At 44.1% G+C, this 16921-nt stretch overlaps 1 protein-coding gene across 1 annotated transcript in view; it reads right to left on the reverse strand.

Annotated features, from left to right (window-relative positions):
- LOC311055857 (SRC kinase signaling inhibitor 1-like) overlaps window positions 1–16921 on the reverse strand; it is a 55717-nt gene that overhangs the window by 19986 nt on the left and 18810 nt on the right. The window contains exons 5-13 of the mRNA XM_084072126.1: window positions 13812–14635; window positions 13521–13622; window positions 12677–12804; window positions 11273–11293; window positions 10256–10416; window positions 5029–5204; window positions 3420–3550; window positions 2820–2967; window positions 2329–2629 (exon numbers count right to left, since the gene is read on the reverse strand). Coding sequence (XP_083928252.1) covers window positions 2329–2629; window positions 2820–2967; window positions 3420–3550; window positions 5029–5204; window positions 10256–10416; window positions 11273–11293; window positions 12677–12804; window positions 13521–13622; window positions 13812–14635 — 1992 coding nt within the window. The remainder of the gene's footprint in view (window positions 1–2328; window positions 2630–2819; window positions 2968–3419; window positions 3551–5028; window positions 5205–10255; window positions 10417–11272; window positions 11294–12676; window positions 12805–13520; window positions 13623–13811; window positions 14636–16921) is intronic.

Consider the following 16921-nt stretch of genomic DNA (forward strand, 5'->3'; position numbering starts at 1 on the left):
TGTCTCCTTCACCGACAGAATTCAGAAAGCAGTCAGTGCCTCCATATCAGTACAGGATGTATGACCAGTGATCGCTTTATTCAAATACCATGACACAATTGTGTCCTACCAACCATAAAAAGGTAAAAACATTATACAACATCTGAAATTCTCCTGCTGCCTTGATATTTTCAAAAATATTTCAAATTGCATTGCCTCAGATCTTCTACAAATTGTCAACATTCAGTTTTCTTCCCACAGGCTCTGACAAACTGCTCAAACCACCCTCCTTACAAATGAAAAATTATAGGACCATGGGATGTTTTTAAGTTAAAATAATTGAAAAATCAATTTTTCAACAACCGAACAACGTCTTGGCAATAACCAACTGCTTTGTTATCTTCCAGTCAACATTACGACCACACCAAAGCACTGAGACTGCTCTTGTTAAGGTCTACAATAACACTTAAACATAGACAGATGTAGAATTTCACCAAATTACTATTAACCAAATTAATAATGTGATGTGAAATATTTGCGACGCATTTATGGATCGTTTATTCATCAAGCTCCCGGTGTGGATCTCAGTGCTACATTCGATAAGGTCGACAATATATTACTAGACCGACTGTAAAACTGGGACTTTCTAGAACAGTACTATACTAGTTTGAATCCTACTGTATATAAAGGACAGGTCTACTTTGTGTTTATAGGTAATTCATTACACATCTGAGTGCGGACTGAAATTACATGAGTTCCCCATGGCTCCATTCTAGGGTCTCTTCTGTTCTGTTCAACATTCTACATGCATATCTAGCCTGGCATGGCCAGACTAAAAACACTGTGTAGAATCTTTGTGTGGAACCTGCATTTCCAATGGGCGGATTCGAAAAAATGCCACTGGTGATAAACCCACCCCATATTCGCATTCTGGTTCCTGATTGGTGCCCCACAACTTTGAGGGCAGCAAAATCCAATCACAACAGAGCGGGGCCAGACTAATCTGCCGAGGGCAATAATTATTATTTTTTGCACTGGCAGATTCGTCTGGTTTACAGGCTACATACAAAGTATGGAAAACAACACACTATGTTACCATAATTATGCAGACAACACACACATTTACATATCCCTATCACAAGGGAACTATGATCCAATACAAGCGATATGCACAGTAAGTGCACTGAACAAATCAACGATTGGATGTGGCTGTATTTTTTGTTTAAACAAAGGCAAAACAGAAGTAGTGTTTTTGGAGCCAAGGGAAAATTATTAAATGTCAGCACTCAGCTTTGGCAATGTGAAAAACCACAACTCAAACCAGAAATCTTGGTGGAGTCATGGACTCAGAACTGAATTTCAACATTCACATTAACACAATTACAAAGTCAGCCTTCTACCACCTTAAGGATATCAAGGATTAAAGGACTTACGTCTCAGCAGGATATGGAAAAACTTGTCCATGCATTTATCTTCAGTAGACTCAACAACTATAACAGGTCTCCTTAAAAGATCTACCTGACAGCTGCAGCTGATTCAGAACACTTCTGCTCACCAAGACCTATCTCAGGATGTCAGCATACACCACTTATTCTAAACATGTTCTGTACGAATTAAGCATTTGTCTTTCCCATGTACTGTTTTGCACCTGACTTGCCATACTGTAAGAGCCTTATCTAGAACAAGGTTATTCTCTCAGCAACATTCCCAAGATACTAGACTGCAAGTCTTCAAGCAAGAAAGCAAGCACTCTGTCGGCACTACATGTTTGTACAGAGGTGTAGGCTATTTTGAGGACAGGCTTTTCCTCTAGTTGCTCCTGTAAACCTTGTTTACTTGTTTGTCATTTTGTCTATCAGCTTAGCGGTGGTCACCTCTAAGCACATCCTTGGCACAACTCAATTTAACTCTTTAACCTTTTGTACTCTTTGCTGTCCGATCTCTCAAATAGGGTTCTCAGGACCTAATTTGGGCCCTGCTGAGGAGGTAAGTACTACACCGAGTTCTTGGATCCCAGAACTTAGAACTTGTACATTGACATTCAAATGTTTTCAAAAATAGCTAAAATAGATGATCTACAAGCTCACAGCGCACCGCAATGTGACGCGGGGAATGTACACAAAACAAAAAAACAGAACTTCACAGGTTCTGGAAAGTTTCAGGTTATGGAATGTTCTGGGTTACACTTCTTAGTCGAAAAGAGAGAGAACATTCTTCCTGTTTGGTCTCTGAGGTGCTTTATATTCTGCGGTCCTTAATAAGGACTCACAGTGTATTTCGTCACCAGTACAGACCAAGCAGGTGCTGTGGAAAAAATAGCTGATGATAGACAGAGATGGCTTTTCCTACCAGTCGCACTTCCACTGACGAGGCCTTTTCAGAGGCAGCGCGGCGCTCCAGCTCCTCCAGCGCCTTTCCTTTGTGGGGAACAGGAGGGTGATGTATGCTGTGAAGTGCAGAGGGATTCCCGTGGCCGAGGTTGGAGTGGGGGCTCCAGTTGGACAGGCTGCTCACGCCCCCCAGGTCATTGATGCTGAGTGGGGGGCTGGTGGGCATGTCGAAGTCCGAACCTTTCCGAAGGTCCTCGCTGTGCTTGGCCAAGGGACTGGAGAAATCCTCCTGCTTCTTCCAAACGCCTTCATTGGCTTGTCTGACAACAACACATTGAGATTTGAGTCATAACTGCTATGCCAACTTTGTTTAATGAGTTGCACAAGGGGAACACGTTGAAATCCAGAGTGTTCATTTAGCTCTGAAAAACGGCGCACATTTTGCTGTGGAGACACTTCTATAGAAGTGCTGGCCTCAGCCGGTCACAGAGTGGGTTATGTGGTACATACTTGCGCATTGTGGCTAGGGTGTCGGTGATGGTCTTGCAGCGTTTTAATAGAGCATCCAGCCTGTGGGGTTCCTCTTTCAGGAACTTAACTGCCTCCACCTCCACCCTGAGCACCACCCGCATCTTACTCTGCAGGCCAGGGAACTGATCTGAAGGTGGAAGAAAAAATAACAATACAGCGCCATAACCATGTCATTTCATAACATGACATTTCAATATATATTTAGACTTTAGAACGATAATTGGATTTAACTGGGCATTCTGAAGAGTGGAATTATTTTCACAGTTTGAGACAGAGTGGGACTTTGTAAGACTTTGAAAATGTTTGGCAGACTTGTTAGAATTGACTGACAGATAATCAGTCCCTCATGAGTTATTACTAGAAACTCTGCCAAGCTATCGTGTGTGTGTGTGTGTGTGTGTGTGTGTGTGTGTGTGTGTGTGTGTGTGTGTGTGTGTGTGTGTGTGTGTGTGTGTGTGTGTGTGTGTGTGTGTGTGTGTGTGTGTGTGTGTGTGTGTGTGTGTGTGTGTGTGTGTGTGCGTGTGTGTGTGTGTGTGTGTGTGCAGAAAGGATCGTGCCTGTTGTAAGCTGGTGACTCACTTTTGAGCTCTGTAAGTGTTTCTCCCAGTTTTCTCAGTACTGTAGCCTTCTCTTCCAGTTCCTGCACAGACGCCAGCTTGTGGCTGACAGAAGACTCCTTCTGAATCTCCTCCACGGACTTCTCCAGGTCACTGAGATGGAACAGACAGATGGATGATCACCAGGGATTCATGTGTTCAGACTGTGTTCAGGCGTGAATATTTCCCTCAGAATAACATGATATCCGAGTGTCAGTCGGTTATTTGCTGTGATTTATTGTGCTGGAAAAGGAAAAAGAAAAAGTGACCATTTCAAACAGCTCACTTTGGGGAACTGGAATCGTGTGGCATTTAAGGTAAACGTCACTGATTCTCAAATGTGTCGTTTCACTTCATCAAGCAGAGATTATGTATGCTCCATGACGTGAAGCTATGCATTTGACATTATCATTCCGCAATGTCAACATTTCGTAAAGAAATACACAGAAGACATAATTTATTTTGCCACACTATACACTATATTATTGATCTCCTCACACCAGAACAAAGGGATTTAGGTTGGAAATGGTGAGGTTTTTCTTTAATTCAAATCTGCAGTGACTCAAATACACGCACGCACGCACGCACGCACGCACGCACGCACACACGCACGCACGCACACACACACACACACACACCATTATTCTGTCCTCAATACCTCAAGTAATGTGGTGAATCAAAGTTCTATAATAATGAACAGAAATAAACGTGCTCCTCGCGATGGCAATTAAAAGACATTGATTCACAGAGGTGATTGAGCAAGTAGATCAATTAGCCCACAATAAAAACGCCACTCACATGCAGTATGGCCATGTAGCAAAACTACCAGTAGCATTTTTCATTTTGGAAAACCTGCGCGAATTATCTAATGATTAAATCTCAGAGTATCTCTGTGGTTTTGCAGTCACTTCATTAACTGTTGGACCACATCAGTCCTCGGATCTTAATAAGCCTCCTGCTCTTTGCCAGGGCTAATTACAATGACTCTTTGAGCAAATCGCCTGATTTAAACTTCTGCACACGCCGGTGTTGCGTGCCCGAAAATAGGCGATCTACTCACAACGCATCGCGCCGTGACGCATTGTGAGCTTGTACAGTAGATCTGCTATTTTCGGCGCGTGACAGAGGCGCACAACAGTGTATAAATTAAGCACTCCATCAGCCAGTGAGTGAGTCAGCTAAACATGAGCGTATGATGTTTCCACTAGGGCTGCGACCATCGATCATTTTCGTGGCTATTGGTCTATCGAAGAAGCAATTTATATATTTTTGAATTTTTGTGTAAGAATTGATTAACCACTTAAGCCCTGTTTTATACTTAATTGCAACGGTGTCGTGCAAAAAAATTGAATAATTAGCTGATCTACAAGCTCTAATATAATAAACATCCCATCTACAACGCGTTGCAATTGTGAGCTTCTATATTATTACAAAATTGTCTCTTTTAACTTATTTGGAAAGTCTTCTCTAATGTCACACTCAAAATAGAGATTGACTATTTTATTAAATGATCGATTATGGATTATTCAGTTTAGAATCGAGTAAATCGATTAGTTCGATTAACCGTTGCACCCCTAGATGTTTCCACTGACTGGAGCTGCTGGATGAGGAGCTCCTCTTCGTTCAGGTACTTGAGTCTCTCCTCTTCCACCAGGAGGCGCTGTCTCTGCAGAGGATCCTCCTGCTTCCTCAGGGCGTCGCTCACGCGCACGTTCAGCTCCGTCTCCGTTCGCTTCAGTAGAGTCCGCACCGACTCCTGGTTCTGAAGCTGCACGGACACAACACGCACACGCACACGCACACGCACACGCACACGCACACGCACACGCACACGCACACGCACCCACACGCGCACACACACACACACACACACACACACACACACACACACACACACACACACACACACACACACACACACACACACACACACACACACACACACACACACACACACACACACACACACACAAAGGTCACACACATCAGATTATGTCATATAATCAAATCATCTACCAGTCTGTCTGTCTGTCTGTCTGTCTCTGGCATAACTCGGGCGCCATCCGCCTGTTTGACCTTAAACATGGCGTGTGACCCATATGACTCAGGGGTATAATTGCAGTGGCAATTAAAAAGGAACAACGGTTTCCGAGAACCGAAAGACCACAATATGTCTGTATAAGGGTCCGCGGAGGACACACCAAATCTCTGTTGGTTTTGGAGAGAGTGGGTGCCGGCTATCCCTGATTGGCCAACCCTACCCGTTGGCTTAACTGACTGGCCCGAGCTTCAGTTAAGCGGCAGTGTGCCAATATAAGTGGCAGCGTGTGCAATGGAACAAAAAGTAAGAGATCTGGGGTCATGGGTGAAGGAAGCCGCAGCGAATAAAACTGGTGGTGAGCAGCAAAACACGATGGATGGAGTACATCAGATAACAGCAGTATTCCATGGGGGTGGGTTACGTATTCCAGACTTGATTGATTCATTGAGTGTATTTGCTGATAAAAAGAAGAGAGCCCATCAGCACTTCCATGACATATAACGCATACAATATCACAGAGGATAATAACATAATAAAGCTCTATGGCTTATTTCCATTGTGGACTTGCATTGTTCCTGACTTGCATGGCCCGGAGAAGGCCGTTGCCTGAAGGGCAATGGCCTAGTAAAATGTTAATACATTATATACAGTGTACTGTACTGTTATACAAGAGGTACACTGTAATATCCTGGGTGTTCATTTAACTCTGTGTACAAATGGAACCAAATGGAGGTTCCATTACACTCTCAGTGTAAAATGAACACTCAGGATTTTATTATTTAGAAATTCCAGTTAAAGGATAAGCCCCTTGAGATGCATCATTTTGCTTTCGAGAGGGTCCTCAAGCACAACACACAAACAATAACAATAAATAGAACATTCCAACAGACATACCAATCAACATAACTACAACAAGGACATACACATAGGGGACATACACATACTGTAAGGGCTCTCCCACCATCTCAAACCACATGATTTGATTTCATGTGTGTTTTTTTCATCATCTCAATAAAACACCATAAGAAAAATAATAATAATAAATGAATACATTAAAACATGTATAAATAAAAAAGTATTAAAGCAACAAACATTGTACCAAAATAAGAACAGCTTATACAAATAAAATGAACACTCAGGAACAGGTAGGTTTCAGGTCAACAAGCAAAGAAGTCTTGGAAATATTAAATTAATGAATTGATCTAAACGAAACAGGCAAGTTGTTCCAGTCCGACAGTTACAGTGTACACCAGGGGTCTGCAAACTTTGCCATGTGCTTGTTTTTATTTTTTTGATAGTCAGTGTGCCATTCTTTTTTTAATGTTGGCACCCGTGCCTACCCCTGATGGACACAGTAACATCCGGAGTGTTAATTTAACCTGTGTTGAGAAATGCATTGCATAGCACTATCCCATGTCGGTGTTCGTCTCAGGTGAATACCTTGCGGAATGCCATGGAACGCCCTTCCCGGCAGGGTGACTCTGGCGTGAACGTAGAGGAAAAACACACTGCGGCCCCAAGCCTTTCAAAAGCCACGCCAGTGATTTACAACGGCTGCACTAAACGTTGTGCACTGCATATGTCCCTGCGTTTTATGCATTAGACGCTTTTCTTTCTGTACCACTGTACTGTACCGTATGTCCTTCCGCATGTCCTGCATGTGAGGAGAATGTGCGTTGGTCCGTCCTTGGCTACTTACATGAATTTGAATTATTGTTTTGTGTGTTTTTTCCTTCATAACCAATTACTCCGTCCTTGAAAACAATGTGGTGTGCTGCATAAGTACTTTGCTGTCTGAGCTGCTGCGGGGAACCCAGAGTGGAAGCATGGTGAAGCAAATAAAATGGTGTGTGTGTGTGTGTGTGTGTGTGTGTGTGTGTGTGTGTGTGTGTGTGTGTGTGTGTGTGTGTGTGTGTGCGCCCGTGCGTGCATGCGCGAGCGTACTGTAAGTTGCATACAGTGCACTGTACAGTATGTTCATTTGTGGATGCTGATAACAGAAATCTCTCCTATTTTATATTTATTTTATAAGATGTTATATATCTTTTCTACATTTTTAAAGTAGCAACAATAATTCTTTTACATTTTCGAAACATTTTGGGTACGACGACAAGTATTAACATGTGCTTGTAACTTTTTTCCATTCCATTCCAAATAACGGTTTTGGACAGTTTTCGCCTGATAGCGACAATATCCACTTACTCAATACAAACATATCTATGACAAGAGAACTACAGTAAACATGAACCCAATACTTCACCAGTGTTTTTGCATGTAATGCAAGTCTGCTCCAATGAAAGCACCTGCTTAGCAGAAAAAAATAATCATTGATTGACCTCATGTTACAGGAAACGAAGCAGAACATTGATACCAGTAATGTTGAAAATTACCAAGGATTTGCTCCATGGAGGCAGTACATTAAAAGGCCATTAGCAGTGATGCTAGGGCACCAGTCCAAACACACAGTAAAGTCGGCAGTGTTAATTTCTCCATCTGTAACTCTGAGAGTGTACAAATGTAACCAAATGGACCATTATGTGTCGTGCGTGTGCGTGTTTCCTCAGCATTACGCTCCATCTCTACCGTTTACACTTCTCTCCTGGACACTGTCTGCATAATTCATAAAGCACATGTATAATTCATCCTGTTTGTCGTGTCCATGGGCAACAGGGTGGGTTAAAGGTCAGGGGTCATGTTTGGCCACACATCCAGGTGTATGTCAACTGGTCTTGTCTAATCAGCATGGATTAGTTCCAGTATGGTTTAGTTAGCTCTACATTTCAGTCTAGTTCCAGCATGGTTTAAGCCTTCTTTCCAAAACTGCTTTGAGGCCAAATGAAGCACCATAACTCTGAGAGCGTACACATGGAACCTGTACTGCATTTGTACACTCTCTGAACTGGACCCCACTTTGAGAACCACTGGTTTAAGGCGTGCCACACCGTGCCATACTCAAGTGTTCCAGGATGGTCTAGACTCTAGTTCCAGCATGGTAAAGTTCCAGCATAGTTTAAGCCTTCTTTCCACAACAGTACTGAGGCCAAATGAAGCCACACGGCGCTGCACCGCGTCATGCTCATGTGTTCCAGCATGGTTTAGTTCCAGCACGGTTTAGTAGCTGTCCATTTCAGTCCTGGGCCTGTTTAAGGAGCCTGTGGACTACTTGGGAATTCCCCCCACTTTTTCAAACGGGTTTTCAAGCAATTTCATGTCATCCCCAAATTGCCTTTGGGGGTGACCCCTCAAGGACACCTGGGGGTCCCCAGACCCCACTTTGAAAATCACTGCTCCTAGTGTGGCGCTTTAGAAGAGCAGTTCAACTGATCCAGTGAATTGGTGTAACATTCTAACATGCTAAACAAGGTAAACCTTTGTGTACTGCCGAGGACCTGCACTGCAACCTACTGCATGCTCACTCAGTGCCTGATTGAACACTGAAGGACAGAAAAACTACTGTAATTCTATCCTTCTCTCTACCCTCTCTCCTTGACAGCCAGTGAAAGCAATTAACTCAACATAAAAAGGGAAACAGCAGATGACCCCACCCCAATTTCATCTTTTTACCTATATCCTGTATTCTTATAGTCTTTTATGTGATTATGTGTCCAATCGCCGCACAGAATTTGTGCCTCTTCACAGCGCGGCATCTGCCTGACCCTTTAAATGTCAACTGAACCCAGTGTTTTATCTTTCTTACAGTATGTTTCATCATAGGTTCTCAAAGGATTCAATGTCCTCAATGTGTCAGATAGTACAGCTACAGTATAACTTGTGTCTTTATGACTGTGTACTGTAGTATTGAAGTCAAGATTCTATAAACAACAAAGCCAATTGGCCGTTTTGCTTTTGGGAAATCTCACCCCCCAGTATACTGTAGACCTGACCCGTCCGGACACGTGGAAGCTGAGGCGGGAACTATAGTTTGTACGACAGACGGTGCAACTGTTGGTATTTGCAGTGCGGCCTATGGGCAGAAGTTAAAGCTGTTTTGGAGGTATGCTATATAGAGGCCCCTCAACATGCAATTCTAATTTGGGTATGACTGGATGTTGTGTTCATGATATATGGATTTATTTTTGTAAGAAATGCACCCCGCCCACAAATTTGTGAAGGCAATAACAGGCAAACGGTATATGTTATCAATACCCTGTTTGACTGTCACAAGACTCACAAGACTATTTGTGCAAAATTTGGTGGAAAGAAATGTTCTGCAACAAACAGTGACATTTGTAGCATTTATGACACTTCCTGGAAGTGAAATCGCTTTTGGCTCTGCCTTGTTTAGAGAACACTCAATGATTAAAATTTTAGGTACAGTAGATCGGATATTGATTGCATGTTATGCAAAAAAGAAAATTCACAACTCAAGAGATAACGTGTGTTTGATTGTGTGAGTTTTGGACAAAATATGTTATAGCTAAAAGTGTGTTTTCAAGAAAATGCAAGGAAATGGGCCTATATGGGGAATTGGGTCAAGAATCAAGATCCAAAAGATCCAGTGGGAAAACATTTTGATTGTACAATCTATAGTTCCAGAGCTATAGCCCAAAACGCAGATGTAGTAGCTCCACAATGAGGCCAATTTTAAAAATGTGGGGGGGAGATTCTTCCTTGGTCCACTGGGAGTGTGCATGCAAAGTGTCACGCCGATTGGTCCAGCAGTGTCCGAGATTTGTTGCTAACAGGCAGACAGACAGACAAACACACACACACACACATGGACAGGGGTGAAAACGTTCCAGCCTGGCGGAGATAATCATAAGCAGCAGGTATCTCACCTGCATCTTGCGCAGCTGGCCCAGCTGTTTGCGCAGGTCTGTGGCATTGTGCTGCAGGTCGTGCAGGTGGAGTTGCATCTGTAGCCGGCTGACGTTATCGCCTGGGCCTGCATTGGAGGATGGAGGAGGCATCAGAGCCAGGGGGGCCGACGGCGTGAGAGCTGCCAATCACAGAGCAGGACACCGGGGGTCACAGGGAGGTGATGGAGAAATTAATTGCTGCTACTGTGAGCTGTGACTGTCATCTACAGCCAGCCACACTCGCACGCACACACCACACATACTTACTGTAAAAACACAAGGCCAAGGGCACTGATGGCACTTGCAAGCGCACAGCAGCACTTAACACACTCGCACACAAACACACACTCACACTCACACACGCACACGCACACACACACACACACACACACACACACACACACACACACACACACACACACACACACACAGCAGCACAAATGAATGCAAAACGCCATATTCACAAACCTCTTCCAGCCCCGTTGGGAATGTACTAGAGGTGTGTCCTCATGCTGTTAGTGATCCACAGAGAATTGCAATCAGTCTCTATTCAGTAGTGTGACATACAGTACACACAGGGGGATAACCATGCTCTTATCTACCTCAGGGCTTTGTGATTATGGCCATTAACCTCCCTACCAACCTCCAGCACACCACAATAAACACACACACACGCACATACACACACACACACACGGCCAGGAGTCTCTGACAAAACATCCCTCTGAATTTCACAAATGCATAGCCAGACTGAAATTCAGAAGGAGAGACAGGACCAGACACAGGGCCAGTGACAGGAACAGATCAAGGCCTGTTCTCTGGAGGAATCGATCGGAGGAGGCACACGGGAGGATAGACACCACTAGCCAGCCACCCAGCCCAGGCTGCGAGAGCGACACCACACACCCACACAGACGACAGAGCCATGAAGACGAGAGAGAGAGAGGTTGGATAAAGGAGAAATGAAGGGTGTGAGGTAGGAGAGAGAGCAACTACCTTTCCGCTTCAGCCGTCCAGCTGAAATATAGAAAGAGTGAGCCAGTTACAAGAGATTAATGAGGGAGAGAGGGAGATAGAGCAGGGAATCTCTAGAGTTCAAATGTACTGATGAACCCCTGGAAACATTGTTAATTGATTACTGTAGTGTAGAGACCCCCATTCACAACAGAGCTCGTCATTTTAGTGTTCAAAATGCGAGCAAGTTTTCACTCAGTGTGGTTAGTGTATGAAAGAGAGCGACTAGAATTAACGAGTCCTGCACAAAGCAGGCTCCCTGTAACGACAACCAAACGTGACTCTTGTTCCTATGGAAATGAGCTTGGCTGTGCATGTATGGACAGGAACGAGAATTGACAACTGTTAATTTATACACAGTGATAAACTGTGGAACGTTTCCTGAACGTTCTATTCCTCAGAATATATGCATGTTGTACTGACACAGAACATGAACGTCTGCAGTTGGTAACTGTTGTCGACAATGTCTCCGCTGAAGGGTTACTGTATTGATTTGGCATTATTTCAATCTATAAGAAGCTCCAATGGCAGTTACAGCCCTGTGCTGTCAATGTAAAGCTCTGGCCATTGAAAGGTTATCTCCATAGATTATTAAATGCCAACGTGTTTTTTGGGGAGGGGTTTTTGTTCCTCTTAATGATATGGGGAGAAGGTGAAACAGGAATGGGAATATTTAAAAAAAAGAGATTGTGACTGTGACTGATGGGGGAAAAAAGCCAGAGAGGGAGAGGGATGAGGAAGTCATACTGAAAATGTAGCTGACAGAGATAATTCTGACCTGATCCTGCAATAAGCAGTTCATGTCAACGAAATACTGAATTAAATCTATGCACTATGAATTCCAACTGCACCCTTCCTTTTCCCAACTCGATAGATTTAAACCCTTTAAAGGGGAAGTTCACTCAAAAATGTCTTCATTTCTATTGTTTACTCACCCCCCAATGAATACAAGGACACTTTTCACTATGAGTGTTGTTTTGGAGTTTATAAACAGGTTTTGGATATAGTTTTGCTGTTGCTAATCTCGGCCTAAGTCTACTCTAATTCAAGTATTTTCTTCATTTTTGGATTCTTCCTCTTTAACCCTGGCATCCAAATTCTGGGCATCAGTATAGGCAAAAAAAGAAAAAGAAAAAATAGAAAAGAAATTCGAACTACGTCCACTATGTTTAGAAAATAGCAGCTCTACAAGGTCACAAAACATCACTTGTAGGCCGGCTAGTTTCAAAATGATTTAGAAATGTGTTAAGTGGTTTTAATAACGGCATATTTAGTAGGGCCATGCATATAAAGAACAAAAATGAGAGAGTTCCTGAAGGGTACTGAGATAGAAAGCATTCAGCTAACAGAGAGGTCACGATCACACTGCTCACGGACTGTACTCACTTCCAGTGGCGGAGCCGTCACTGTTGGATTCGGTCTTCTCGCTGGAAGAGAAAGGTAAGGGCCGTGAGAACTCCGCCCCTTGGTCCGGAGGGCAGCCCGCCATCATGCAGAGACGCAGCAGGCCGCATCTGAGGATCAACGGCCACAGGGCAAGGCAATTACAGTGCTAATGCTAATAGTGCTACTGCTGGACACTAACACACATGATGTACACCAGTGGTTCCCAAACAATAGCCATTTTTGGGGTCACGGATACATTTTTATTTGTTTTTTAAAATGTTTTCTACCATTTGTATTATTATTGTTTTTGATTGATAAAAAAAAAAATCTGAAATTTCCCCCCCAAAAGAAATAATGAAAATAGCAGTTGCGATGCATTGTGAGCTTCTTTTTACAGCTATTTACACTATTAAATAGGGCTTAAGTGTCGGATTCCTAATGTATTTTTGAAAGAGTGGGTCCTGGGGAGACACCAAATGTACCTTTTGGGTCTCAAGCTTAAAACGTTTGGGAATCCCTGATGTACAAACGCTGACCTGTACAATGCCGTGCTCTTTATGGGATCTTATTATAGTCTGTGTTGACATGGACGTAATGATGATGATGATTACGTCCTGTTTAGATCAATGGGCTGAACAGCTGTCTTGCAGATTCCACTGTATCAATGTGCTGTGCCCTACAGATGTTTTGTGTGGCTGTACTTACACCATGCTTACACAAAACAAATGCACCATTTCACTGCACAGAGCTGGTAATGGTTCTGAAAACAGCTTGTTACTTGTTGCTGTCCGTGTGTCTCAGCTTGCAGCTTGGTGGGCTAATGGGGGTATAATAGAATTCTTACGTGCTGTCGCTGTCCGGCGCTCTGGTCAGAACACTCTGAACCAGGCCAGTCAGACTGGCTATCTGTTTCTCCATGGCTTCCATACGTTCCAGACGTTGGTCCCTAAACAGTGTATATGTCATAATCACATCATAGTTAGGCCACACAGTGGTGCATCGGCACATAGAACATTGCATTGGGGAAAAAAGTATACTTTATGCTATGCATATGGTAGCCTTTAGTAATCAGGCAAAGTACTGTGTTCACTCCTCAATCCTCGCACAGACTCTTCACACAGACTCTGATACTGACCTACTACTGTCTGAGTCCTGTCCAGACATCGTGCCGAAACCGGACATGGACCTGCCTCCCTCTCCAGGCCCGACTGTGAGACACAGTGGATCCGAGCCGGAGCTGGGCCTCGACTTTGGGCTCTCTACAAAAACAGAGGAGGAGGCGGAGTCCTTACGGAAGCTCTGCCTGACGGGGGAGGCCCTACTGGGGGAGCTGGAGTACGAGTCCCTGTCCCTCAGCCCCATGTCCGGGATCTTCTGTGGAGAGGAGGGGGGCATCCGGAAGCCCATGCTGCCCAGCGTAGCTGAGGAGTACGAGTCGGAGTAGAGTGAGCCGCCCGGCTTGTAAATGGGGTCGTCCAGGTCCCCCTGCAGGGCAGCGGCTGAGTAGGTGCTGAGGGAGCGAACAGAACCACGGCGGTAAAGCCCACTGGAGACGGGAAAGCTAAAGGGGTCTCCGATGGCGGCTAAAGACTGAGTGGAGGCGATGCTGAGACGGCCCTCATGCACCAAGCTGTAGGGGTCCGCGTACAGTCCATCGTTCTTCATCAGCACCATGTTCTTGCCGGAGACCTCTTCATCGGGCTTGACATCACGGCGCTCCAGGATGGCACTGGGTGAGGGGGACAGGCCGGAGTTGGGGCCGTGGCCGGCGTTGGGGTGATGCGAGTGCTGTGGCTGCTGCGAGTGGGACCCCGGCCCCGCAAAGGATGGCGGGCGGCCCCCGCTGTAGGAGAGACGTGAGCGAGATGGGGAGCCCGAGGGGGGCGAGGCTGAGGAGGAGGGCAGGGTGTTCATGCGGCGAGTGGGGGAGGAGTCGCGAGACGAGTACACCATCTCCCTCTGAAATGACAAGTGGGGAGGGGGGTGGTTACCATGGAGACCCTGGCGATGGGAGCAACGTGTTCGCTGCGAGTCAAGCTGACATGAGGGTGACCTGGGAGCGTCTATATCTGCCAATGCTACATTTAATTTGCCCCACAGCACAATTATTCGGCAAACAAAGGTGAATTGTGTAAATTGGGCAGCAGTTAGGTGAGCAACAGAATGTGTTCAGCAATGTTGATCGAATTCAGCATCGACTATTTCTGGCCATGCACTGCAAAAGTAAAAGGTGAGATCTGGAAAGATTTAAGAGAATCTTAAGATGTCCAGCTCCATAATGTATTGAGCTTTCATCTAGCCAGAATGAAGCGTTCGACTCTGAGCTGGTAGCCAGGATACTGTCCTATCTAGATACATCAATTTCATCTCCTTAGGAGAATGGTAGGCATTAGAATGGATCGTTAAGCAGGACAATAGCAGTATGCATTGCACGACAAGTGGGGCCAAATGAAGCGCAGTCTCAGTTACCCTCCTCATATCCTTAACCACTTGAACCATAGCATCTACTATTCTGGGGGGAACATTCGCAATGCGACATGTTGTGAGCTATGTAGATTGGCTGTTTTTGGTGAAGAGATTGGTGTAGAGGGAGGGCATAATTAGTTTAATAAGTAGAGAGGGTTTAAGTGGTTAACCTAAGTTAACCATACAGAACCAAACCCATGCCTAAACTTAACCAAACAAACTGTGTTAAAACTTAAATCAAATTAATTAACTAAACCAAACCAAACCCATGTATAAAAATAACCATCTTTAAACTAGTGCTAAAGTCAACCTTTATTAATTTAGCAGTTTGCGCAATGCATCATGGGTATTGTCCTGCAAAATGATCCATTTATGCCACCTCAGTACAATGAGTGACTGCAGGAGAATGCTACTCCTCACTCATGGCAGAAGCATCAGCATATCTTATTCTCTACCACGATTGAACTAGATTTTTTTCCCTCTTTCACTTTTCTTCTTCCCTTTCACATTTCTTTGTAAAGCAAGTGGTATAGTATTTCTGTATTGTGTTACCTCTGCCTTTGTTTTCTCCCAATCTACTCCTATTGCGATTCCTTTCATGCAGCTCTCGAGCCAAATATTTTCTATCTCCCAACTTTCTCATTCTTTAAAGCATCCCAGTGTTTCCTTCTACTTTACTTTTATATTCATTTCTCAGCATCCCAGCTAGCGCTATTATACAGCACTGTTTGATGCATACCGCACACTGGTGTATGAAGGATTTGCAACATTAAGTCCTCACGCTCACACAAAACATAGTCTCAGATATGCACAGAGACGCATACAGTACACATGCACACAAAAACCTTTCACATTCAAAAGCAGATAAGCCACACATCACACACACAGGACCAATTCACGCCAATATGTCAGTTAACATGCAGTGCAGCTTGCATTTGATCTCCAGCAGAGCCAGGCGCGGAGAGGAGAAAAGACGACCTGCGCCATTCATTCTGTAAAACAGCTGCAGTAACTTCAAGGTTTGTCAAAGTATTGATTTAGTTGTACTTAAGGGTTTCTCTCTATTACATCCTATTATTAACTGAATGAACACAGAAACACTGCTGTACACGTACAAGCAAGCACGCACGCACAAAAGCGCGCGCGTGCGCAAGCACACACACACACACACACACACACACACACACACACACACACACACACACACACACACACACACACACACACACACACACAGCACAGTCTGTTCTGGTTTATGTACTGTATGCTTAATGGCTGATTGATTCTTTGCGTTGTGTGAATAATGCAGATGGTAAACAGTGTTTTGTAACAAAAAAAACATAAAAACAAAAACAAACTCCAGGCTTAACTCGTTCCAACTACAACAGATACTGCTCAAGGTGTTCTTTTTCTGTTCAGATCACAGAGGAACATTGTTCTCTGGTGTCACATCAACAGATGGCCCACTTGGAGATAAGAAAATGCATTTCCAGAAGGAATAGCTGGTAAATTACTAACCCACATACGCTGCCCCAACTGTTTGCAGGTTATTGCTGGGAAAAGTAAAAAAGAAAAACACACCCTCTATTACCCTGTCTAAGAAACCCACTGTCTCCATGTATTTACAGCGCTGTAATAGAATAATATAAACAGGTAAATGTGCTATTCTAGGCTATAAAATCAGATTTGTATGAGATCTGCAAGGATTACTCTTAAAGGGATACTTGGCCAATTTCTAATACCATGTTGTGAGGAGATCAATAATAGTGTGACAAATAA

This window comes from Gymnoscopelus microlampas (genome assembly GCF_963454915.1).
Source record: "Gymnoscopelus microlampas genome assembly, chromosome: 11".
Classification (NCBI taxonomy): domain Eukaryota; kingdom Metazoa; phylum Chordata; class Actinopteri; order Myctophiformes; family Myctophidae; genus Gymnoscopelus; species Gymnoscopelus microlampas.